A 27,276-nucleotide genomic window follows, 5' to 3' on the forward strand; every position below is an offset into this window, starting at 1 on the left:
TCTGATGTACTTGCATATTACTTTGTGTGTTCATTCAAGGTAAATTTATGTATAAATGTCATAAACCCAAAGGTTGCTAGTCCAATTCAGATGGGGGCCACTGCTGTTGTACCCTTGGACAAGGAGTTCACCTCAATTAATATCAAGCTGTACAAATAGATAATGTGTAAAATATATGACATAAGCAAATGTAAAACAAATGCTCAGTGGTACAATGGCAGCATGTTATCTAAGAAATAAATATGAGACCGTAGGGTTACAAACCCATCTTCTTAACCACGATCCCACACAACCACCTAACCACATTGCAAAACTGCAATGTCAAATGAATGAAATTACAGGAAACAAGAAAATGAGTTTATAATGGTATTGAAGGTAAAGTATTAAGAACAGTAAATATCTACAGCAATTTCATTATATATTATATTTAAGGGCCATGTGTTTTAGCAATTTGCTTTCAGAAATGATTCATTTCAGTAACTTGCAGAGACCACACTCCCTTTTATTGATTCAGTATCCTTTTATTTTGTTGAAATTTTCAGATTTACAGAATTATTGTATTTTTTAACACTGGGGATTTAAATTAGTATGATGAAAGAAGTTGTGATGACCCCTTAGTTTTTTTTCCCCCTAAAGCATCCCTAAGTGAATTTGTAATCCATCAACTGTGGTACTTTGAACTTTCAGTAAGGAATTCAAGCATGTATTTAGCCATTGTCATTACTGGGTTATGGTACTGTCTGAACTGGCTGCATACACTTTTATTACATGGTCTCCACTGTCCAGCACAATCAGTATGTTCTGAGCTGTGGCTATGAGGCCCATAGGGCGCACCAATCCATGACTGACCAGCGGGGTTAGGATAGGGAGATTCCTTGGGTTTCCCAAACTCCATATCATCCCTAGCCCCACGTCTGCCACGATCACATCTCCACCTCTATCAAAAGCCACAGCAGAGATGCAAAGCCTCACAGGAGACACAAGCCTTAGGCCGAAGCTGTCTATCTGTGAGAGGAGAGTGAGCTCACTGTTGAATATCTTAAGCTGTGTAGACCCACAGCCTGTTTCTCTGTCTGCCAAGCCCCCAAGGTGCTCCACCACAGCAATGTTCCCAGTAACCCTGCAGCAGGCCACTGATCTGGGGCACTGCAGTCCAGCATAGGCTACTCGGTTCAGCACCGTCAGGCCGCGGACGAAGTCCACCACCACTTCTGACAGCGTGCCCGCCTGGGCATCCGTCACCAAGATGTGCCCGCGACTGTCTATGTCCACGCCCCAGGGCAGCTCGAAGGAGTCCCGCACAGTCACCACACTGCGCCCCCTGGAAGTGAACACCTTGACTGCGCTGTCACCCGTGTCAGTCACTACTATGTGCCCGCTGGGTGCCACTGCCACATCCAGAGAGTGGCAGATATCTGCAGCGGCGTGACCTCTTCTCCCAAACTCGTGCAACCACCTCCCCTGGGGGCTGAAGACCACAACCCTCTTGTCGCCGTCGTGCACCACCGCCACCGCCCCCGACGACCCAAACACCGTCACCCCCGTGGGATTGATCAGGCTTCCCCAGCCCCCAAAGGCAGAGTGTAGGTGCAGTGCCCCCGAGTCCAAACCTCCAACCCAGCTAGCTCCTCCACTCACCCGGCGAGGGATGGCGGGCCTAGGGCTCCCGCACAGCAGCAGCTCGGAGAGGTCAGACAGGGGTAGGCAGTCGGAGGTGTCAGACAGGCTGCACAGCTGCCTGCAGAAGGGGCACTCCAGCTTGCGGAGGAGGGGGTGCGAGAGCGAGGTTAGGCACTCCAGACAGAGCACATGGCCGCAGGGGAGATTCCGAGGCCTGCGCTCCCTCTGCTGCCCGCTGAACTTCTCAAAACACACTTTACACTCCAGGAGGTTGGTTTGGATCTCCCTCAGGACCCCCTCTGGTCCCAAACGGCCACAGCTGAGGGGAGAGGGGGCTGCAGACATGTCAGCTACGGTTCTTCCTGACTTACCCTTCTTCAACAGCTGCCCTCCTGTTTGCTGGAGAAAATGGAAGGGGAAAATAAAAACAAAGGAGGAGAGAGAGAGAGAGAGAGAGAGAGAGAGAAAGAGAGACAGAGAGAAGAAGGGGGAGAACGGCAGCTTTGGGAGGATATTTACAGCTCACCTCCAGCAGGCCTCAGTATCATGTGACTTTGACTCAAGCTTAAAAGGGACTCAAAAGCTCTCTGCTGCTCCCAGCTGGTATAAACTAGAATTGCTGATGAAGCATAATTTTGCAGTTATGTAAAACTTTAAGTTTCATCGTAAAATGCAACTAGGGTAAAATGTTGTGCTGTGAAATACAGAATACTGGCCACTTACAAGCTTATTTTCATTAAATTTTGTTACAAGGCGAGTAATGTTCTCTTGCTAAATCTATTTATTGCTGTAGTGTTCTGCTTTGGCATACAAATTTGGAAATGTCAGCCTGGTATATGCAATATAGCACAGTGACTCCTAGTGACCAATCATCTCTATTGGTAGTTTTTTTTTTTCTTGGAAAGTCTATCGTCATAGCACTGCCATGGTCAAGCATACATTGCTTCCGTAATTTATAGCCGGGGATCATGAAGGTGCCATGACTGAAAATATTTTGAAATTAGGAAACACTTCATTTAAAAAAATAAAGATGTACTTGACCAATGTTTTTCCAGGGCTCAGGAGTTTACTGGGCATAAAGAGGGACACATATGCTGGGGTTTGTTTTTTGAGAAAACTACAGCTTCCACTGTGCCTGATTGTTTATTTTATTTTTTTCCTAAAAGCTGTATTAAATGTAACTGCCAATGTTTTGTCAATTTTATCAAATAAGAAGAATCTTTTTCAGCTGTGCGTGTGACAGGGTGCATTTTCTACACTTTTCTTCTTAGCATATACTTATACCCTGTGCACTCTGTAAATAAGTCTACAGCAGAACAGAAATGTTGAACTTACTTGTTAAGGGATTCACCACTAATAATTATGAAAGAATGAAAAATTATCCCTTAGAGAATTTATTTCTGACCCTCCCACTGTTTCTTCCATCAGTTAACAGAGAATACTGCAGAAGCCACTGAATCAGACAGGTTATGCCTAGATACTTAACTTTTGAAATCAACACACACACATAGACAAATTCATGCAGAGTCAGGATTACCATACCATAGACTTTATTTTTTAAAACTTGAGACAGGAAGTATTCAATCCATAAAGACTCTAAAGAAATATTTTAGTATAAAGGCATCAATTGACCAATATGTCTCACTCAAAACAAAAATTATTGATGCAAACACAGCACAGTATATCAACTGAGCAAGTAAAGAAATATCTGTAGGTGTAAAAACAGATCTCATCAAAAAAGTGCCCCAGAAATGTATAAAACTCTCCTATGGGTCTGCATCAATGCCGTATAGCATTATGAACTGATATTAAAACCATTCCAAGGACTTTTCTTTTCCAGCAATCATTTTAGTGCAACTTGCAATCACAATTTTGAAATGAATACCAAAGCGGTTTACATGAGTACAGGTGCCCATTTGTGCTGGCAAATGGAAAATTAATTTTAAAAAATGTAGACTATTGTGCGATCCTCCATGATGACAGTCATTCAATCAAAAAAGAAAAACTGAAAACATTGTGGTTTACCGTGGTTGCATATCCAAAACCAAATCATGTTAACAACTGTCAGTTCTTCTTTCCCCCAAAGAAACACTAAATGGTTGAGAATCTTGGTAGGCTAGCCAGTGTGCGTCTTGGCATTTTTCTATAGTGCAAGAATCCAGCGAATGCATATTATAGCAGATGGGAATTAGACACACAGAGAAGTGCAGTCAGTGGAGCAGTCTTTCCTTCTACATCACAAACATTCCATATTTGAAATAACCCAGACCACCTTGCCAGCTCCTCTCTGACATAAATGACTATTTCCAAACTGCTTCCTTGCCCCTTGTCTCCCCTCAAAATAAGGGATCAAATGACAACCAGTATAACACATGCACTCTAGTCCTGCACATAGTTGTACTTTTCAAGTTTCCCTTTTTGATATGTAAAACAATATTAGCATGAGATCAAACACAAATGTATTTTAGACCTCTCGTTCTTAACTGCAGTGGTTTTGAATTTTGTCCTACATTAGATCATACATAATTACAAAATAATCAAACCCATTTCAGCAAAAACACTTTTATTAATATCACCTGACATACAACCATTCCATATCCAGTGGAATACTTAGATTACATTTTGCTTATATATATATATATATGTGTGTGTGTGTGTGTGAAAAGGAATGCATGTTGGCTAGCTGAAGCATTATTACAGTAAGAGAGCCAACAGATGGCGTTCAACAGAAGTATTTCAGAGCTATTACTTACCTGTAACTCCCTCCTCTTTCCTAATCATCCTTATGATTTCTGTTGTGTCACACAAAGTGAACATTTTAGGGAGGACAGGGGGCAAAGCACAGGTTTGAAACAGCCAAAAACTGTCAGTCTCTCCACCTCAGAAATGTTAACAAGTCTGTGCTCTTCATACAGACTACATGTGAAACGTTCTCTATCAGATATAATATGCACTGAATGCTATGATTATTGTGAAAGTACCATCATTCAGAAAAAATACAAAAGGCAATGCAAGTTGTTATTTGAGTTTACCTCACATTAAAAAAACATACAAAATCTTTTCAAAGAGGATTGTTATTTTTCAATGCAACCTAAATCCAGAGATGCAATTAACACACAGCTAAAACACAATATTGCGATATAGTGTACCATTACCAGCACAAGAAAGAATCTGCTCATCAAAATAGGTGACAAAGGACTTAGATTGTCCTCCATTTGGACAGGCATTATTCTTGGCTGTGAGGTTGACTCAAAGAATGTAGTTATTTTTCACACAATACTGTGAGGTCTCCAGGTAACAGTAACACAACATATTAACTGAAAGCATAGTTGGAAAAAAAGATTCCTCCAGTTTTTTAGAGAAAGCGGTACACACATCACACATAAGTGCAACAAACGTGCAATAACAGAAAGTGTTATAAATCAAATTGTCTGCAACACGCCCTGCAGAAATGAAGTTGGTGTTGAACACTGTTGTGTGTCAGCAGTGCAGTTTCTAACCATGTTAAAGACACACTGACACTGGATCCCTGCTAAGGCTGACACAGACCCCCCTTTGCTGAAACAAAACACTCCAAAGAGAATCTTAAATCAGACAAGCAGCCATAAAAAATGTGATCCATGCACACACACAGATACACACACACATGCACACACAAGGATGAGCACACAAAAGTTAATATTTCAAAAACACACAGTGGTAGGCCATCTTATGTGAAAAGAGCCTTGCCTCTTGCACTTTTACTATAATCTGAAGCTTTATTGTTGTTGGTGATGGTTTTGGTATCATGGTTGAAGTGAATATTTAAAAACATGCCAAAAACATGATCATATTTCTTTTCTGAATAAAAAAAAAAAAAAAAGAATCGAATGGGGAAAACTGCTGAGTGTGCGAGTGCTTACACATAGTCTTGGTGCAAACCATTGTTATACAAAACCAAACAAACACTATAACACTGTAATATTACAAACGGAACAGTACAAAAGATATGTGTACGGAGCAGTTAGCGGCTACTAAAAAGTGCTTTAACTGTGTGCTTCACTGTGATTCCGGTCTGATGTAGCCAAACCAGCATCATGACTATCACTGTCAAAGCCACTGACGGTTAGGACTTTCGCCTTCTGTTTACAATCTGCTCCATATTAATGTCATAAAACAACTTTCAGAGACCCTTACAAAAAATGTCCTATAGGATGAGACTAAATATACTTTAAATTGGTCTAATACAACATAAAAGAGGCGTGATCTCTATGGCCTGATCCTAATCCTCCAATTTGAACCGGCTAAAGACACAGACATTCTCACCTAACCAATCATCATAAAAGGGTGTGGCCATGGTGTAGAAAACTTCCTCATCAGCAGAAGACTCCTAAGAAGGATAAGGCCACCATGGTGTTATGAAATTCAGTTTAAGAGGCAATTTATGGAATGGACTTTAAACAATGGGGAATCTGCCTCCAGTTTAAGGAATGGATTATTAACAAGGAGAGATTTTCTTCACACAGCTGTGCTTTCACTGTATTCTTTTAAACTATAAGACCTGACACCTCTGGTGCAGGGGATCAAATAGTTGGGAAAGCAAGCCAAATGATCAAGCCAAACATCACGTAATTCAACCGACAAGCAAGGCATTTTATCATAGCTAGCTAGCTCAACAGTACAGTTAGCTCCCTAAACTCAGGTCACTGTAACTATGGCTGTAATGATATTCTGATTCAGTACAGCTATTATGTTTTTTCTTTCAAGCCTAAATTGATATTTTGAACACAATTTTATTTCACACTAATATTGTATATGTAGCATTTTGGTTCACACGTAAGATGTTCTCTCCTTTGACTGGCTCAAATTTGTTACATGGGGATACCTGGACCAATCAGATGCGAGGGAGCTGACAATGCCAACTGCAGAGGATAAGTTAGCCACACTTGACGAATCAGCAAATGCTCGTTCACTTCCTGGAAGTACATGCCATGCATGCTGGGTAGAGTGCCTCATTGGCTGGTGTGTGAATGTCTATGGTTTTAGCTGTGCAAAAATTAGATAATGGTGCTGTGGCAACCACAGCCTTTTAAATAAATAAAGATGCATTCAATATATGTAAGTATAACAGACACACACACTCAGATACACAAACACAAAGGTTAACTGCCTGTGGACTGTGCACAAGTAGGACATGGGGGTGTTTTGGGGTGGAGACTGAACACTGTGACACAGGGAAGTGTGTTTTTAGAGAGAAAAAAATCCCCGTCATTCTCAGCTCGAAAGACATCACACTGTAGAAGTGTAGAAGTACTGGCCCCTTCCTGCTAGCCATCCTGATGAGGCGATCAGTTTTTTTTCCTTTCCTCCTCCACCTCTCATTGGTTCTTCTAACAAAAATGTGCATGTGAAAGTGTACACCTCTCTTTTTCTCTCGCTTTCTCTCTCTCTCTCTCTCTCCCCCAGTCAGTCTGGGTGTGGTGGGAACATATCCGCTCTCTAGCTCCTCTTACTTCTTGCTCCCCAGCCCATTAGATGCTTTGTTTCTCCCAGAGCCTTTCTTCCGCCTTGAAGGGGGAGCACTGATCCCAGACTCCTTCTCTCCTGCTGTTACAAAGGAAAAATCCCTTCTTCAGTTTTTTACAGATGTGTCATTTATCAAAAAATAACAAGTTATCTACCCTTCAGCCATATTTTTATATTTTAGCACGTTGTTTTATTGCTCAGCTGTAGTACTGAGCAAACTTTGTTTTCGTTCTGGCAGAACTACTAAACTAGTTTGGTTAAGCACTTTATTGAGCAAATCTTGACATCACATCCACTGACTATTTGATGTGTTAGGAGATATCTTTGCATTACGAAAAAGATTAAGGCATGAAGGAACTTTCCCCACTTGTTTTTGGTAATATTAGCCTTAAAAAGACTTATTTTAAACCCTGTGTTAATTTCATTTACAAAGACCTTCTACTAGAAATCTGTCAAAAATGTCAAATACAGATCAGTATTCAATTAACAGCTCAATAAAATGTAATAACTTGAGGCCTGCTGGAGTGAAAACCAGCTGTGGCTTTCCGAGGCAAGAACTGGCAGTGCCATTGTAGTGCCCAAAAATGAAAAAGGAGCAAAATGCTGTTGATCAATTGACCACTAGGGGACATCCATTCAAATCCAGAAGGCCATTAGAATATGCCTCACCAGAGAGGACGTTGCAACAGAAAGAATGTGATTTAACCCCACCATTTCATACACAATGTGCCTATTTTAGAGGTGTTGTGTAGCTCAGTAATTTCAGGAGATTCAGCACCATACCTTTAAAGCTTTCAGGAACATATCCACATGAATCTATGTAGTTGTTGTCCTCACATTCTGAAAAGCTCTGGGACAAGAGATAAGAACATTAAATATCACATTCACATAAATCTCACTCTCCAAGGGTTAGGGTTAGGGTCTCTTCAATAACTTAGGAGATATTACTTCACCCAGATTCTTCAAATCCTGAAAACCAGGAAACCTAAGTGAAATGCCCCTGTTGCTGATTAAGTGGTCTGACAGGAAACATGAAAATATAAATTCTCACAACTGCAGTGCATGACCGGCTAAGAGGAACAGTGTTTGGCATGTGAGACAATGGCGAGTGCACAGCGGAAACACAGCAGACCGTTGACACAAATTGCCAAGTGCTTGAGAGAGAGCAGAGACTGACCTTCTGCCTGGAGCCATACTTCTCAGCGTACCACACCATCCCATACAGGCACAGGAATGTGATGAAGGCCTGGAGAAGACAGCTAATGTCAGGGAGGTCACAAAACAGATGCCCTTCCCCCCAAATCACCCTTTCCTTATTGCACACTTCATCCCTAGTGGTGCTTAACAGTGCAACTGGGAGAACAAGAACCACAGCCACAATGCATAAAGAGGAGTTCAGTTCATGTGGCACATCCAAGGCTCTGTGCTCACAACATATGTAAATAAGGAAACACTGCCTCAATTCCACATTTAGCTTGGACCTCAAGAGCACAGTGGCCACACAGTATACATATGTCAACAGAGTAAATTATTCTGGTCTGGAGCAAAAGGTCAGGCTAAGGAGAGCACCGTTGGGAGTGGACAGGTTCAAAGATCGAGGAAAAAAGGGTCTTACCACACAAAGGAGCCACAGGATGACATAAAGGACCTGGGTTTTGGAAAACAGGTCCTGTCCAAATTTAATACAGGCTAGGGCTTCCAGGAAGGCAATGGCCCTGTCAGAATGAAGGTGACCAAGATGAAAGCATAACGTGAGGCTTCAGCTACAGCAACTCACACAACCGTCAAAGGTTACAACAAAAAACAGCATGAAGCACATCAATTCTCCGCACACTGCATTACTTCCTTGTTTGAACACAGAGTTCCGTGATGGAATTTTTGGTACAGGAATGGAAGGAATAGGACTTTCAGTATATATCACAGAGTTTTACATAATAACACTGACTACACTCCCCTGGCTACAGTTGACGAGAGACAGGGGTAGCACACTTCTGCTGTTTTGCGAGCGAGAAAGAGATCTTATCCATTGAGGTTTAAAATCCAATCACTGCTGACCTAGATTCAGGGAAGGCATTACTGAGACCACAAATACAGGTCATTTCCTTTTGCAACAGTGACATGTAGGTCAATGACCACAGTAAACAGGTGGTCCTTTTACAAAATGAAGTATTTCCTCACATTACTTTGAGGTGTAATTAGCTATGGAATGACATGAGAATTCTCATCTTTTTCCATCCTGCCCTTCTCACAACGGTAAACAGCTAGCAACTGCCAGGTAGCTAGTTATAAAGCTAGCACCTGGTCACTCACTAGGAGCTACACAACTTGGTGGAAAAACTGTCCTATCTGAGATGATAACACCCTCCCACTGCCTTGTTTGGTCAGGGACTGAATGAAAAAGAGAACTACCAATTTCCTAATATAGCAACCTAGCTGGTTGGACAGGTTGAATATTTATTAAAAAAAAAAAAAAAAGTTCTACCTGTACAATTATTTGTAGAATTATTCATTTGCCACTGTACCAGGCTACCTCATCCTTTGTCTGCGCCCTAAACAAACCTACCATTGTCAAACTTCGTGTAACCACTAAGTAACCAACTGTACCTGGAGTGACCTGCATTCAGCCACACCCTACCTACGACTTGCTTATGTGAAAATGGCATTTTTAGCGATGCCACAAGTTCACCTGCATACACACAGATGAAAATGAGGCAGTAGCACTCACATCCTTAGCATGTGAACATGATTGCACATACACTCAACAATAAATAACTATCTGTAGCATTTCATGAAACTGTGAAGGTTTGTCTTTTGAACAATAGCCCATTATTTGGCATATGTTGTGCAACAAATGAAAAATGTTCCAGTGATTCCTTCATATCTTACCCAATTAAACACACAACACACAACACACAACACACAGCACACGCACACGCACACGCGCACGCACACACACACACACACACACACACACACACACACACACACACACACACACACACAGGTATGCATATGGAAACAATACATGCTTCAGAAAAGCAGGGAAATCCAGAGACTTAATAAAATAAAGAATGACTGCAACCATTCCCACATCAATGTTAGAACTGAAATCCTTTCCAAGGGCTTAAAATCTTATTTGGTGGGTCAGGAGCAGAGGAGAAAGAACCCCATTGTTTTGTACTGAATCAGGAGATTGAGTTACCCTAGCGGAAGAGAACTGAACCGTGGTCAGCAGCCGTCTCTGACTCTCACCCCAGACTGACCCCACATTGGTGATCAGAAAGAGTCCATATTTAACAAGGCAGCTTTTATCTACTGAGCCTTGACTGAGAGCCTAGAGTACAGAATGGGGGGTTATGGGTTGTGTAGTCCAGAGCCTGAGGAGTCCAAGCATGCTAAGTGAGCCCTGCAGTTTGTCTACTGTCACAATTGTGTGAAACCTTTGTAGGCACTAATGGCAGAGGGTGCATTTTAGCTACTGATCAAACACCAGTCTTGTTCAAATTTAAGTGAATGTTTTTCAAACACTTACCCAAAGACCCAGCACTGTGTCCCAACTCGTTTGCACTGTGTGTCTGTAAGGTATGCGTAATATTGCCTAAAATAAAAACAAGCAATGTCATTTAACCACGTGGTCAGAAATAATCACATTGAATCATTTTAATAAACTGTTGATGGTAGTGTGCTTTTAACTCTTCACATACCTGACAGAAAGAGAGGTTTTAGCTAGATAAAGTGACCTTCTATAACAACCACATGTTCATGTCTCTCTGTGTTACTGAGTACTGTAAGTACTATCACAGGCTGCACTCAACTCAATGGTTGCTTGGAGACCCAAAATAGATAATACAATGTTATCCACAAAACTACAAAAGATCTTAATCCACAGGCAAAAAGGAAAAGTCACTGGAGAAGATAACAGTCCTCCAGAAATACAAAAAGGAGGTGGCATGAAGGTCTGAAATTCTTAAATGATGTAAAAATCTAAACTGTGTTAGTACTGAGAATAGCTCGGTTTGTACATTCCCTCAGCATACATAATGAGGATAAATACAAATAAAATAAATCACCATGAAAAGTATTCTTACCCTATGCAAAAAGAAAACTCCCATTTATTGTTGTGATTCTTATATACTGCATTTCAGTGTAATCAAGGCCTGTCGGCAGTTAAATGGAATTAAAAATCAATGCGTGTGGATGCATCTGTTTTTCAGCTGCACTTCCTCCTGCCTTTTCCCAGCAGCCAACCAACAACACTACAGCTCGGTGTGCAGTCACTGCTGAGGCTCCATGGCTCCTCTACGCCACCACTATCGCAACACTGCCAGCCTCATCGTGGGAGACTTTGCCTGATGACTGCATGTGTTTGGAGCACAGACAAAACATCAGGTAAGGTTTAACTTCTAATTTTCTGAATGAACAACCTGATGAAAGCCAGCCAATTCAAAAAATATGTATACATATATATATATGACATAATATACAAGTGCCACTCCTCACTACAGCCTGCATGTCTGCAGGCAAAGAGCTCCACTGCAGGCATTAGGCTGGACCATTTCACAACTCCCTGTAAAAACAGCCTCTGCCAGAACACGCCTGGGTGTGCGGAGTGGGAGATTCCCTGGGATTAGCCTCGAGGGGGAGGGATTGGCTGAATGAGAGAGGGTGACCTCCCCTGTGCCCGATCACGGTGAAGAGGACCCTTACCGGACAGTAGGGGCGGTGATGACTCCGATGAAAAGGATACGGCACCAGCTGAGGGCGTGACAAGCTTGGAAGACAAAGATGTGCTTCAGGAAGAAGGTGTTCAACTCTGTCAGCTGGAAGAAGGGATAGACTCATTAGTCCTGAAATGGAACTACGGCCTCTGTCCAATCTGATACATTTTTCCTGAATCTGAGGTAATGCATTTAAACACACTTGCGTTTTTTTCCCCCCAACCAGCAAACTCAAAATGTTTAGAGACAAAAAAGAAATTCAACTTTCAAGAAAATTGATACTGTTTGCCAAATCTCCCTTAAGTATCCAACATGTAAGATAAAGAAATGTTCTAAGTGCACATCAAAAATTTCAAATCATAAAAAGTATCAAATCTGGCTCCTCCAAAATATAAAAACAGAAATGTAACTATTCACTTATGGGATAACTGTTTCAATGCAGATTTTTTTTTGTTCAAATAAAATGCTGCAGCTATAATTATTGATTCTATTGGTATGCTTACATTAGTCTCCAACATATTATGTTCTCAATTAATCACAATTAATCAAATAGTATGTATTAAATATATACATTTACTTCACGGAATTTGGCACATAAGGTCTATTTTAACATAAATGTTTCAGGGATTGACATAATAAACATTTACATACATAAATATCACACATATAAATATATATATCATATATCATATAAATAATCACAGGACAGAATATGCTTCACTGGGGTGTGTCAAAAGCTTGGCAGCAAAAGGAAAATTGCACATTTTTTATTGAAAATATTGCAAATACCAGAAAATAGTATACTTCAAAAATACTTTACAAAATACTTGTACTACTGTATATGTATGAAAAAAACATATACAAGTATTGTTGGACATCCCAAGTGAACAACAAACGGCTCTTTTCAAGGCAGATTTACAATTACTTAGGTCCAACCAAGCTCTTCCCTTGGGGCTTATTTTCTCATAGAGCTACTGGAGGTGCCTTTTAAAGCCAGTGGAGTGTGGGAGATGGAAAAGTGAGGGAGTAGACTGTTTTTTTCCTCCTGTTCTCTGTTCTGGGACACAAAAGGGAGTGAGGTGCATTCATTGCCATGGCAGCCAGCGTGCAGGAAGGGAGGGGGTCTGGCAGCCTCAGACAGCTCTCTGGCATGAGCAGTGCACAGCAGCTCTGGAACTTTCTGCCTCCTACCAGCCACAGTGGTGCCCTGCATACAGACGGCACATTTTTCTCCCAGCATCCACTTCACTCCCAGAACGTAGGGCTGCCATGCCACGCTATACTGCTCAAGTTCAGTAAACTTGGACCTCAGACACCAGGCTCGTATATGGAGAAAGATATCCTAAAAACTGTATTCTGAGGTGATGACTTCATCAGTTGAGCATCTGTCTCAGTTAGAATACAGTGACTCAGCAAATGTCTGGTCAAAGCAGACCTGCAGCCCAGCTCGGCCTTGTCTGGCCCTCAGTCACTAGACAAACCCCTCCCGACCAGGACAAAACAAATGGTCACTGTCTCGTAACTCTCCTTCTCTCACTGTGCTTTTGGGTGGAAAAGACACAGCCAAGACATACAAAATAACAGTTTGAGAAGATTAAATTTGTCTAACATACATATTTTGCCTCAATTCTGTGTGTAAAAATTCTGACTCTGACTTTATAAAGGTATTATATTATGTCAGTGTAGCCTTGTGGAGTATCAGGTAGACTGTGTCCATTGTGCTACATACACTGTGTGCCAAGGTCTCCATTTTTCCCAATTCTGAGGCGGGAACAAATCAGGGATAGCTCAGTTTACCTGCTGTGTGTCAGGCATAACAACCTTGCTCAGGGCTAAGATATGCCAGAATCACAAAAATAAAGTCAAAGAAAGCAGGGGTTTCACTCGCTTGACCAGCAGAAAGTAACTATCATTGTACAATGGACACGCATGAAACAAGCAAGGCTCCATGTTGTAAATAGGGGAGTTGCACATGGTCTTATCTCAGTTATATTCACTGCTGTGTCCAGAACTGGGTGATACCGGTTGAAATAGGGAGGACTCACATGCAGCTCGTAAGTAAGGCTCCAATGGGGACAGGCGGAACGTACCTGCCAGATGATCATGAAGAGGTAGATGCCCGCCACCCTCTGGAAGGAGGACTTGGGGTCGAACCAGCGCACGTATGTCCAGCTGGCAGGAGTGAACTGCAGCACGGCACGCTTGATCTTGCCGGTGGTAGTGTGGATATCCCTGGACAAACAGACTGTCATCAGAAACACATGCAAATACACAAAGGAAAGAGAAAAAATGTTTGAACTTACTTATTTGATTGTTTACTTATTTTATACCAATTAATAAGCTGTTAACTATTGTCAGATATCTTAAAGAGCAAGAATTTAAAATGTAACTTGTACTGACTTTGGTATTGACTATTGGTGTTTGGAATGCATGCCTCTTACTGGGGGTTCATTTTGAAATACTTATTACAAAATAAAATGGTACCTGCAATAAATTAATTAATTACCTGCAATTTTTCACATAAATATATGGTAAATTACTGATGATTCAGGTACACCAGTTTTAGAGAGCAACCCTGCATGCTCTTTATCTCACCAGCTCAGTAGCAGACACTACAATCTGAAGCACTGGCCATTTGGGCCACTAGGCTACTGATTTAGGTGGCCAGGTCTTTTTGGGTATAAATGCAATGTACATTTTTTTAAAGTAAGCTCTGACTGAACATAATTTAACTAAATAAAGAAAAACATTAAATCATTGGGCAGAAACTACAATATGTAACAATGCCCTGATTTCAGAATTGGTTTGATTCAAATTTAAAGCAGGTTCAAATACATCCACACTTTGTACTTCCCAAAGCTTGTCTCTTAATAAAGCAAATCTAGGATGAAAATAGACCGCGTTACATTTCATGAGTCAGATCATGACGCAAAATTAAAGCTAAAGTATGACACACACAACAGAATCACTTATATGCATGCTATCACTCCATTTGACTCCTTACATGAACCACAGAATTAAATACATAATATACAGACATCAAACCGGACAATAACAATAAGTCATGTATTTGGTGTAAACAGACAGTAAATCATTTGCTTTGCAGTATAGGCAATCAAGGAGTGTTTGTGTCAGGATGCAGCCAGCAAGCTAGATAAGTACTAGCTAGCTAGCTAAAATGATCCTTCCAATATATTGAAATGGCTCATATAGAAAAATGGGAAACACAATGACACCTTGTTGCATGTTATATGAACTCTGTTCTGAACATACAGCTTTAGAAATTCCAAAAATACAATTTTTCCAATTTTATGCCAATGCAGTGCAGAAAAATTACAATAATCAATGTCAAGAGGTTATGAATGTGAGGTTAAAATCAAGCTGAAAAGTCTGATTCAAAAGTGTGAATGCAGGGTTTGTTTTGTTTTGAGTTAAACATCTCTTTAATTGTGAGAGAAATACAAATTTGAAATGGAATATGTGGTGTCATTGTGTCATATCAACTATGGCCTTTTCCCTTTGTCATTTCCGCCCAGTCTCAGTCCTAGTGAAATAGCACTAGATAAGTTCCAGAGCCAGAAACCTCTTAGCAACTGCCCCATAGTAGTGTATGGCACTCTGGTTGAAAAAGGAGAATAATGAACAGTCTGGTGGCCCTGGCCATCCTTCCTATTGACTCTCACTTGATGCCTCAGAACACAATGCAGTGTTTCTCATACCACTCAGAAGAAATACAGTTTAGATCTGTGGGCACAACTTCAGCTGAATGTCATGGGCTACATCTAGAGCGCTCCCCACAACTGTGAGAAATTGGCACCATCCAAGGTGAGGACTCTGGAGCTCTCACTAATTGCTCTCCACAGGGATATACATGAGATTACCCACTGAGTCCCCACTGGCATGACAGGGAACCTACTTGATACTGGCCCAGTGGTAGGTGCGTATCTCCAGAAAGCGACAGACTGTCATGCCCAGCCAGATGCCCCCTCCATTACAGAGCAGGATGTCCAGGATCACCTGATCCCACCAGCATTCAGCAAAGTTTGGCAGAAGGTGCATGAAGAACAGCTGTAGGTCGGTCAGAGAAAGACAGGGGAGAGAGATTTCAGTAGAAAAATGTACACACAGAGAATCATCCTCTGATTTATTTTTCCACAGATCTTGTTTCCTCCCACAATTCATTATTGATTCAATTTTTGTTTCGCAGTTACATCATGCACTATACATCACCCTGAATTATCGCGTTTACAAATCATAATAATAAGAAAAATTGTCATTGTCATCATAAATGGCCATCAACATTACACAGCACCTGATCTATTCGATTCCTATAAACTTTATAGCATCAAATTTACATGCCAAAAAGTGCCCTCTCACTGCAGAGCAAACAAGCTAGGTTTCTGCTTAAGCTTGCACCAGCTACAATATCTCTGCAAGGCATCCCTGTGACACTAAGTAGAACTTCAAAATGATCCTTATGACATTCACGGTTCTTTAAAATTGGCACACAGAGTGGATGTTTCTCAACTGAGACAAATAACCAGTCAGTCTATCCATCATGCACTTTGCTCCTTACTAACTGTAAGAAATTCTGACAAGCAACATTAGTTTTCAATAAAAAAAGAAGAAAATTGTAAGAAACAGGATCCTTTTATGAGTGTGTTAAGCAGAGATAAGAAAATATCGCATGGCAGTTAGATACACCAAGTCAGTTGTGGATCCTTCATTTGGTATGTCACACTGGAGGTTTTGTGTAGTGGACTTTGAAGTTTGTTGAGCATTTAGGTATATTATTTATTATTTATTAAAATATTACTTTAGAAATGTTTAAATGCTGACATTCATTCTTCAAATAATTCCTTTTCCAATTTAATTTTTTTTATTATGGTGTCCCCAAACTACTACATGGGCATAGCAAATCACAAAGTTGAACAGCTTGCAGTTTTTCAGCCATTTATGACAGTCTCCCAGAAATTAGTAATAAATACAATATTTTAAAAGAATACATAAGACCAATAGGATGATACCTACAGTGCCAAATGAGTGGAAATTCTGGTTATCGTGGTGACCCACAGACTCAGGGTCTAAATCTGTTCAGTCATTCAGGCTGTAAATCTGGCTTTAGCTCACGGCGTTAATCCTATCTGGGGTAAGTGTGACTAAAAGCTGTGGAACAGTCCCTTCTATAATATGCTACACCAAGCACAGTACATGTAGCACTCTGTACCTTGCCTGTGAAGGAAATGATTTTAATTTCGACAAACTGTTACTACAATAACATGTGTGCAACCAATTCTTACTCTCATAAAATATGCTCCAATACAAACCTTTAATGATCAAAAAACAAAACTTATTTTCATTATGCAATCTTTTGATATACATACCAATTTTAAGAATGCAGCCCTACTGTATGCAGCAGAACTTCTGTGCAGATACTACATACATAAAAGTGGAAAGTTAAATTTTTCCAAAACATCTATCATAGGAAAATGCCAACATACATTTCATTACACCATCATTAGCATCATCACCAATTCCCAAGACTCCTGTTGGCTACACCCTTCACTATCCCAGCATGCAGTTCAGACAGCATTCCAGGAGATCCTGGGCTTTTGTATCAATACTGCACAGATTTGGATTCACTGATCTTTAAATAATTCAGACGACACTTCCCATTTGCTACACACTGATCCACACAGTATACAGCTGAGTGGATCTCTGCAGCACTGTTCCAAAATTAGCCCCACCCATGGACCTGCATGGGCTACTGTAGCTGACCACACCATGTGCCTTTGCCAACCCACACCCTGCATTCTTCTTATTGATATGCTAGACACTCTTATCCAGAGCGACTCACAAAGCCATCACGGCAGCATACATATAGTGGATGTCATGAGAGCAGCACGATTGGCATAAGTACAGATTAGTAATCAACACATCACTATAACGGTCCCAGTCCTGTTTCCTGGCAAAGTGGTGCTCTGTGTAAAGACCCCGCCCTTACCTCTGTGAGCTCCCAGGTGATGCTGATGGTCCAGCAGAGGCCGTAGCTGCGGATGAGCAGGGCCTTCATGGCCCAGCCCCAGAAGTGTCCAAAGGCGAAGATGTCGAAGTGGCTGAGGATCCGCTCCCAGGTGATGACATGGCAATTCACCGCATATTCCTGCACAGAGCAGAGGGGGGCTGCATTAATGCACAGAACTGTCAGGAAGAAAAGGTACAAATTCAAAAGGTAAGCATATCTGATCTCAGCTTGCTTTTGACTCAAAGAAAGTGAGTTATGCTAACAAACACAGCATAAATTATTCACATCAAAATGTTTCAGAAGGCACAAATTCAAAACACAGCATTGTTCATAGTTACATTCAACGCTGTGGAGACCAGGCTAATGGCTTTATGGCTTGATGTGTGTGAATACATTTTCATGTGTTGAATACACATGTTGATGGGATTTCAAACACTTTTGTTGCTATTTTATCAGTTTGTGCCTGAAAACATCAAAATTACTGTTCTTTACCACAATCCTTCCTTGAGTTGTATCAGAAACATTAAGTTTTTATAATTATGCTTCCCACTTAACTGCACCAACCCTGTTCATTTTGCATCTAAAGATGTGAAAATGGTGCATCTTAAGATAGGTACACTGCCTTGGAAAATGGTGTCTCTTCAGAAAATAGATAATAATAATCAGCTGATATAAATACACTTTGAGCTACAGCCCCATGGAATTGCAAAAAAATCATAATAACTTCATCATTCACTGATCATAAACTGATAAACATTTTTAGGTCTCTATGGTTTAGAATATTCCATCATAGTGCAATCAACATACAACCAATATTCAACAAAATGTGAACCAAAAGGTGTGACCACAAAACAAGAGGCCCCACCGACCCTCAGCATACCATGCTTATCTTACAACTTACCATACACATACATACAAGGGATATGGACAACAGTAGAAGTCAGAACTGCCATGGAGCTCCAGTTCTAGCAACTAACAACAGTAACTAGGCTGGGCAGGATGACGGCCTGAAGTTAATTTCCAAACAGTCAATAATCCTATTGGATACATTGCTTAAGCTGCTCTGTCCTCAGAGTCTTCTGGAAAGCTCTTTCCACAAGCTGGTATTATCTGTTTACGGACATTAATCATATTTCATTGGATTACAAACAGTATAGAGAGGGCCAGCAAATGACAGGGGATTCAAACACAGGGCTGATTTTCATTCACTGTCACCTCTTTAGTATTAACAGTCAGTCGTCAAAGGTGTCTCCATAGTGCTTATCGAACATAATGAGGAAGTAACCAGAAAAGGAAGGGCGAGAAGAGGAGAAAAATGTGAGGAAGAGAGAGAGGAATGCATTATAACGGCTGAGGAACTGGAGCTGTCATCAAAAGTTAGCAGCTTCACATTCCAAAAGGGGACCTGCCATTGTTACCTGGGGCAAGATACCTCACCTGAACGGTGACAGCAAACGTGCAGCCGTCAGAACGGATATTACGTACACAAGGCCTGAATAAAACAATGCTAACTGTGTCCACTATAACATCCTCACCATGATGTCTGCCTCCCGTGTAGCATAGCGCAGGTTGGGATCCAACCAGTACATGAGTGTTTTCACCTGCTCCCAGTTCAGAAAAATGATGAAAACCAGGAACAGGAAGTACAGAACACTGAGACCTGAGGAGAAAAGCAACCAATCAGGATGGCACTTGACTGGGTTGTCACATAAAAAAACAGCATTGCACTTTTGTCTGTTAGGGAGCAGTTCAGCAAATTGCTTTACTCAAGGCTTTTATCACTCAACTCTCACACGTGATTATGAACTTCAGTATTCTCTCAGGGAAAATGACTGAAAACATCGGAAAACATGTGATGACAGACTAACAAAAAAAAAGAAAATAGAAATAGAAATATATTAAGTCCTGGGCACTCACCAAAAACCATGCGCCATATTGCTGGATGTGGTCTGGTGAATGGACCTTAGATAAAGATACATAAAATACACATGGTTAACCAACTACATTATCATTCATCATTTCTCACATGTTCTCGATTGCAATTGCAACTTCCATGTGCAATGTTAGTTTGGTTACAGAAAGTCCACCTCCATATTAGCTAGGTGATTTTTTAAATTTTATTCTATTTGGGGGGGGGGGGGGGTGCAAGGGCACACCATACACTCAAGTTTGAAAAACAAATTTAAGTCAGTAGTCAAAGACGTTTTCCAAATTCAGTCATTCACATGAATTCCAACATGTCAGAGCTCAAAAACATATAACAGCTGCACATAATTGTTATTCAAAGTTAATGCCAAACAGGTCACATCTCCCCTTCTCTTTCTTGCAGTTCTGTGCATTCTAGGACATGCAGTTGATACCAGTGTCACCCTGGGGATTAAAACCTGTGACATTGTAATCAGGGGTCACAACCCTTCTTCATCCAGGATTGCTGTGGCAATTACCATTTGGAAATGCAAGGACACTGATGACCAGGAAGAAGGATATCACCAAGATGAGGCCCACCCTGAGGTTGTTGTCAGGATCTCCATCATTCCTGACAAGAGAAACAAAAATCCAGGGGCTTGCAGCAGTAGCTCACAGTCATTAGAGAGCCCTGCCAGTAATGCACAGACTAATATTTCAACTAGCTGTCATCTCCATTCAGTCAATTCAGACAGAAGCCACAGTCCATTGCCTAACAATTATTTTTTATAACCACTAGATACATAACTAATTTACATTGGCATAAGGTTGACTTTCCTATTTAATGTTGGTCTCAATAGGATTCAGGGGATTTCCTTATGTACTTACACAACACCATGTTCCCTTAGCTAGAAGCATGCTAATATAGTTTTACTGCATATCTTTACGGTGCCTTGGCTTCTCTACCATGTGACATCTGCAGTTCAGCCACGTCACTTGGTTGAGCACATGGTTCAGTATGAATTAGAGGACCATTCTGCGACTGATCGACTGGAGTCAATGTAATTCATTTGGTCCTGCATTTTGGCTCCAAAGTTGGCCATCTTAATGTGGCATACCCTAGGACATAACTTAGAGCTGGAGGCTGCAGAACAGCACACTGGTTTGTGCTATGGCATCAGTATGACGACCTGGACAGTGCCTTAAAGTTTAGGGCAAATGTTTTGGTTTCTCACTGCATACTGTCAGCGTGGTCACCTTGACCTCCTATCATGGTCAGACAGCTGAGCTGAGAATAACACAAGGGTGTGTTTACTGCTGAGAAGGCAGAGGTAAACTGACAAATGATATCTGCATCAGACTTTCTGGGATGTGAACTGAACAGGAAGAGGTGTTCATCAGAATTCCAGTCACACTTCTACTTTTTGACGTTCTGCTGTTGTCAAACAGCAAAATATAATTCAAAATACCTACAGCTCAGGTTTCAACAACACATAAACAAGCTAAAATAGGGTGTCGGTATGACTACACCGGACTAGCTATTCATGTGTCAATGTCTGGTCTCGGACCTATTCATGCAAAAAATATGGTTTTGTCTGTTCCCAGCAAAATGCGGAACTTATCCTGCTTATCCTTTCGCCCTTAGAGTGCCCGTGTCGAGAAGCTTGCTACACAAACACAAACCGAGGACAGCCCCTGGTGACTGACAACACATTAACTGCTTTAGCACTGCCCTCAGTTATACAGATAGTTAAATTGGCCACAAATATTTCAAAGTAGCTGTTTCGCACCACAGCGTGGCTATACATTTTCATGGTTTCCGTGTTCTACACTGGACCAATGCAGAACTACCAAACTACGACACACTTCATCAGCGTTAGCTGGCCATCCATTTCAAAAAGCATTTAACCAGACATCACGATTGTTCCATGAGTATCTCCTACAGCTAAGTCCCTGTCTTCAGAATGGATGTCCGTTTGCTAACATGCTTAGCTTAGTCGAGGCTCATGTTACCCAGAGAGCATCATCACTTACCTGGTAAACGCAAAGTACATCAAACTGACCACTGTGAAAGTCAACAGCGTGATGGTATGGGGTTTATAGAAAAACTCTATGGTGATATCTTCCACTTGCTGTTCGTTGATCATACGGAAATGTAGCCTGTAATTGACATCATCTTTGCTTAGAGTCCGGGACCCCAACGCGGACGCCATAATTGCTGGAGAGCGAAAAAGGGAGTCACTTGGACTGCCCCTCTTCACGGTTAACGCAAAACCCTTTAGTTAGATGTCTTCTCCCGAGTCGACTGTATGGCTAAGCTAACGGTGAACAAAGATGGTTGAGAGCGTGAATAAGCGAGGCAGCTCCTGGGTCCAGAAAGAGGGGGATGGGAAGGAGATTGCAAAAGAGGCGGGCATCAAACCCCTATGTCCCGGATTTGAAACACGCAAAATAGTAGTGCTGTGCTGCTAGTTTTACGCAAAGAAATGCCCCCATGTGAAAACTGACATGTAGATGTTGCCCGCTCCCTCGTCCTTGTTTGTTGTGGTTTTTTTTTTCGAAGCAAGGTCAGTTTCCACCCAATGAGGCTATTTTTGTGCACAACAAGAACTGACATGAGTTATTACTGTTCCTCAGTCGGGCCACGTGTGTGACCTTTGAGTCAGGTGTGTCAGGTTGCTTAGCAAACAATCGAAGAAACAGTAGCACGTTACTGTATCAGCCAAGACAGGAAATGCATGTGTACAGTTAAGATAACTAGGGCGGCATCTATTATAGTGTCCAGCTAGATCATTTGTTACAATATAGCCTAGAATATTTCAGCAAATTCAGTTAACGTAGTAAGTCAGCTTCATCTTTACTGATAGCTAAATATGGTAGCATTCTTATGGTAAACTCCCTGTGCAAATACGAAGACTCTTGCTGCTACAGGACTGGCCGTTTAAGGCCACACTTCCAGCAGTTAAACAGGAAGTGATGTTGTCAGAGTTGACCAAGACGCCAAAACGGATTTCGCGTGAGCATTTTTTTTTTTCCCGTAGCACCACACGCCCTCATCTATAATTGGCCCTTAGCTATCACATGAGGCATCTCAGGCAATCAGAGGATAGTTTGCATTGTGTGCGAAGAGAAAAGCAACTGTCTGCTGAGGTCTTCTAAGTTTTTTTCCAAGTTAGTTCCAGTATTCATGCGTGACAGTAGCCCGATGGCAAGGTCTAAACAGTTCTCTGACGTGAAATATAGACATGCAGCACAGGAAAATAGAATATGGGCACGATAAGGGCCCTGGTTTCCATCCCAGGAGGAGAGATATTGTGTATTTATTTATGTATTTGGCAGACATTCTTACCCCGACCAAGTTAAAAGGTTAATGTAGCATGATATATACATATCACATGAGCAACAACATTAATGACATTAATGCCTGCAGAACAGTCAAACAGTTTATCCCCCATCAAATAGGAAGTGATGTCACTGCCAGTAAAGACATTTATGCACAGCTACTTCAAATAACAGTCACTGCAAGATAGAATACTGATAAGGAGGTGCTTCTTTTTACCAGAGGTTCTTTCCTTGGGATAAAATTTAGAAGGGGACATAAAATGTCAGGATCTGTGGCTACAATTCTAGGTTAACTATGATGCACTTTGCTGTAGTCCTCTCAAGAAATTCCCTTTGACCTTTAGCAACTGCACAGAGTTTTGTAGTGTAGCTACTGATTGTGTGTAGCTATGCTTGCACTGATATAACTTGTTGACTGAACATGCCACCCATCATAGAGAGATCATTGTGGTGCAGCCATCAAGTAAATGGTTTTTACCAATGGTCTGCTGATCAAAAACCTGGGTGGAACAATTCTGTTTTAGCTTTGAGCAAGGTACTATTTGCTCCATCTGTAAATTAGCTAATATGTCAACTGTATGTAGTACCCTAAACAAGGGTGTCTGTTAAACAAGGCAATGATAAAACTAGAGGACATGCAGAACCCCCTTAGCTTGAAAATTGCATCAAGGTCATCCATGGGAGAACTTATCTCTCGTGCATCTAGGGCATTGGACGGATAACTCATGACTAATTTCTTCATGCTGTCATCATGTTGACAAGAGTACAGGAGTACGCACACACATACAGACAGACAGGCATGGTGATCATGAAAATACCCCATCGATCTTCATGGCTGAGAGAGTAAAAGTGTTCCCAGTACTGTGAAACACCTTAACCAGGTTACATGAGTCGGGTGGTTTTCTCCCACCCCCAAAGTGTATGTGTTAGTTAATTCTTAGTGTCACTACCAATGTGAGCCAGACCCTGTGCAGTGCATGTGTATTTAGGATTATTTTATTTATGTCTCTCCATCTTCTGTTTTATTTGATCACGGTTTTCCTGTCATGATTTGGAGAAAACACAAGAATGGTTGTCATTAGTACTCATCTCATCTGTTAACAAATCTTTTATTCACGGTGGGATGGTACATACAGACAGTCTGACAAGTTAGTTTTAGTGGAATGGTTTCATATTAAAAAAGAGAGGGAAAAATAAAAATAAAGCAAAAGAGAGTAAGTATAAAAACATAACACATTTCATAACATTTCATAACATAACACAAGGAAGCTTTGTATTTTACTCCTGAGACATTAACAACCTTTGCACAGATTTCCCCAAGAATTTGAATAGAGACTTCCCAGCAGAGGGCGTGCTTTAACAACCATGGAAAGTTGTTACAGGAGACACTAGTTCATTTTGCAAAACTTGCCTCTGACTCACCATTTAGACGGTTCTACGAAGTATTGCAACAATACATCCAGCCTATTATTGTAATTGGTTTCTTGGTAATCATCTGAACACCGCTACTCTTTTTTTGCCACAGGGGATTTCTGTGCAGTGAAATATTGTACATAACAAAGAGAAATAATGTCACTATATTTTAACACTGTAAAAACAGATGTAGTGTTTACATAAATTAATTGCACTGCAAAAGATGTACACGTGCAATACTAGAGAAATATTATGTTGCACATGTTGTTATCGGTAACGTAGTTGTGCTGCAGTCGGTAAAATGAGAAGGCTCGTTTGTCATTTATACAGATCATAATGATTAAATAATATTTTCTTATACTTTATACTTATAGCTATTATGAGTCTCAGCCTATGCATTAATGCTCAAAAATTTTGAGTGAAGAGTTTACAATAACTATTTTAACTGTGATCTCTTGTCAAACTATTAAACTGGGGTCTCTTGTCGATTAAGTCTGAGGTTTCCCAAATGACAACGACAGAAGATGCAAGCTTGTAGTTTTGCGACCAGCGATGTGAAAGTAATGTGAGTGATCTACGATTATGTCAAATCGCCATAACTCATGACTTTATCTATTTATTTCATGACAGTATTAATCCAAATACGTAATTGAATATTTTTCGTCACGTTCTAAATTGTGTGAATTAATCATTCACTGTAGTGTACCTCATATATGACTCATGAATTTCAAGTATTAAATTTTAAATTTTGAACTTCCAAATCTCAGATTTGCACAGGTGGCCACATTACCTAAAAGTACTTCTTTACCCTGATGCTGCAGTGATAAAATGGTTGGACATGACACCTGAATGTGTTTATATGTTATTTATATCTAACTGCTCAAGTACATCTTTTGTAAAACATGAATTGGAAATTGTGTACAATATGAGACAGGAGATTCTCTTTTTCAATACCAGGCACAGTCTTAGCCATATCTTAATGGTTGTATGTGGACTTGTATATAGATTTAATGTCTATGTGGGGACAATTTCTGATTTAAGAAAGGAAAATGGATGAGCAATAGCAGTTATGTAGTGGAATGGTGACTACAGTTCAGTTCAGCAGAGTGATGACACCATTTAGAAGGATTACCTGAGCATGTATACAAAGATAATGATTTTCTTTCTCAACTCTCAGTGAGGCAAAAGATACTGGCTAAAGACCACTGGACTGAATATGACAAGTTGCAGTTCTCTAGGACAGAGGTAGAGTGAGAGAAAGGAAGTCAAATATGATTTTCAAAAATATCACACTTCCCCTCAGTGGTAGTGCGTGGGACCTCATCGAGTAGACAAAACATTCATCTTTTACTGTAGTTTCAGAGCTATAGAACCAGAGACCACAACCCCAGCACTGAAGGCTAGTTTTTTAAAATTTATTTTCTCACAGCATTTGCAGATAACCATGTGGTCAGTGTATGAAAGCACCTCAGCATTCAGGAAGTTGCACCACCCCCTCTATGATCACCAGTTCCAAATTCTGAACAGCTTTTTTTTTCTTTCAGGGGGAAGTACGTTTAGCCACAAAGACAGCTAAAATTCTTCCTTATAGTTTTTGTTTGTAGACCAAAAATGTCATGACAAAATGTAATCTATCTTAAATTTGGTTAATCTTTTTAATCTTTTTAAATTTCCTCTGTGATATATTAAATTGGGCTCTGAACATTGTAGTAAGATGTAGGCATGGCTTGTGAAAAGTCTATGTATGTTTATATTTAAATTTGTGTTTCACCTGACACTTGTTAGTGTGAATGAACTCATATTGATTATCTTGAAGAAACAGCTACAAGTATATTCAAATATTGAAATGATCTTATTTTAAAACCTTACCTATTGTATCTTCTCATTCCACCACCTGTATAGCAACCATAATATTTCTTTCAGAAATCAAACTGTTCTATAATGTGGTCACAGGTTACACATTTTTGAATTTTGTAAGATTCTGCATTTGGTCGGTTAATCAACAGTATAAGGGAAAATGCATGAGGACATTTTATGATAATAATAATAATAAGAAGAAGAAGAAGAGGGAGGAGGAGAAGAAGAAGAAGAAGAAAAAATAAATAGAAGAAGCAGAAGTCTCATCATCATCATCATCAACACCACCATCATCATGATTGTGAAAAAAGAGCATTCACCTGTCCCCAAAACAGATAATTTTAGTTCATTTTCTAAAATGTGTTCGTATAAGGATCCTTGTCTTTCCAGTTGCTGCTGTTTCAGTATTTGAGCTCATTCATAAATGATGATTATATTAAGAATGCTTATACCTGCCAACATTTTGGTATCACAGGTGTACACGTTTTCCTAATTCTACTATTCATGAACACTGAGCATTGATATATGCCAATTTTATTATTAAAAGGTTTGCTTGTTCTATAAACATTCAATGAAATCAAGAATATGCTCTGTTTGTCTTAGCTGATGAGCACTGCTTTCAAGCATGGAGACATAGTAGTACAGATTACAGTTTAAAAAGATAAACTAACTTCTTAAAGGCAGTAGGGCATGATGAAACTCTACAGTGATCAGAAAAGTAGACGTTAAACAATGAAAATATAATCGCATAATATATACACATGCAGTATGACTACAATTTCTACAGCACTTGATACAACACTGTGCACAACAAAAAAAGAAAATGATACTATTACTATTACTCTTAATGTTACTATTATCACTAACCCTATTTTGTGTAGAAAAGCAATC

The 27,276-nt window shown here is 40.4% G+C and overlaps 2 protein-coding genes across 3 annotated transcripts; both read right to left on the bottom strand.

The window, feature by feature from the left end:
- Window positions 1-583: 583 nt before the first annotated feature.
- On the bottom strand, window positions 584-2,140 carry LOC118785246 (E3 ubiquitin-protein ligase NHLRC1-like). The gene has a single exon (XM_036539851.1). The coding sequence runs from the start codon at window positions 1,963-1,965 to the stop codon at window positions 721-723; it is 1,245 nt and encodes a 414-aa protein (XP_036395744.1). The 5' UTR covers window positions 1,966-2,140; the 3' UTR covers window positions 584-720.
- Window positions 2,141-6,410: 4,270 nt separating this feature from the next.
- On the bottom strand, window positions 6,411-22,049 carry ptdss1a (phosphatidylserine synthase 1a). 2 transcript variants are annotated; one of them, XM_036539302.1, is made up of 13 exons: window positions 21,808-22,049; window positions 20,313-20,404; window positions 19,786-19,830; window positions 19,404-19,528; window positions 17,848-18,006; window positions 15,760-15,911; window positions 13,934-14,075; window positions 11,833-11,945; window positions 10,658-10,723; window positions 8,741-8,840; window positions 8,303-8,371; window positions 7,909-7,975; window positions 6,411-7,203 (listed from the first exon to the last, which is right to left on the bottom strand). In XM_036539302.1, exons 1-13 carry the CDS (start codon window positions 21,984-21,986, stop codon window positions 7,109-7,111), a joined length of 1,404 nt encoding a protein of 467 aa, XP_036395195.1. In that variant the 5' UTR covers window positions 21,987-22,049; the 3' UTR covers window positions 6,411-7,108. The 2 variants fall into 2 exon arrangements, with proteins under 2 accessions (XP_036395195.1, XP_036395194.1); XM_036539301.1 differs by having other exon boundaries at window positions 6,411-7,206.
- Window positions 22,050-27,276: the final 5,227 nt, after the last annotated feature.

Source organism: Megalops cyprinoides, chromosome 10, assembly GCF_013368585.1.
Source record: "Megalops cyprinoides isolate fMegCyp1 chromosome 10, fMegCyp1.pri, whole genome shotgun sequence".
Classification (NCBI taxonomy): Eukaryota; Metazoa; Chordata; class Actinopteri; order Elopiformes; family Megalopidae; genus Megalops; species Megalops cyprinoides.

Excerpts from the sequence above, each read along its gene's own strand:
- LOC118785246 (XM_036539851.1), bottom strand. The coding sequence starts at position 1,965 with ATGTCTGCAGCCCCCTCTCCCCTCAGCTGTGGCCGTTTGGGACCAGAG.
- ptdss1a (XM_036539301.1), bottom strand. The coding sequence starts at position 21,986 with ATGGCGTCCGCGTTGGGGTCCCGGACTCTAAGCAAAGATGATGTCAAT. Across the intron at positions 10,724-11,832 it reads ATCACCGCCCCTACTGTCCG|GCAATATTACGCATACCTTA; the intron begins GTAAGGGTCCTC and ends TTTTTATTTTAG. Across the intron at positions 8,372-8,740 it reads TCCTGTGGCTCCTTTGTGTG|GCCTTCATCACATTCCTGTG; the intron begins GTAAGACCCTTT and ends TGTCTTCTCCAG.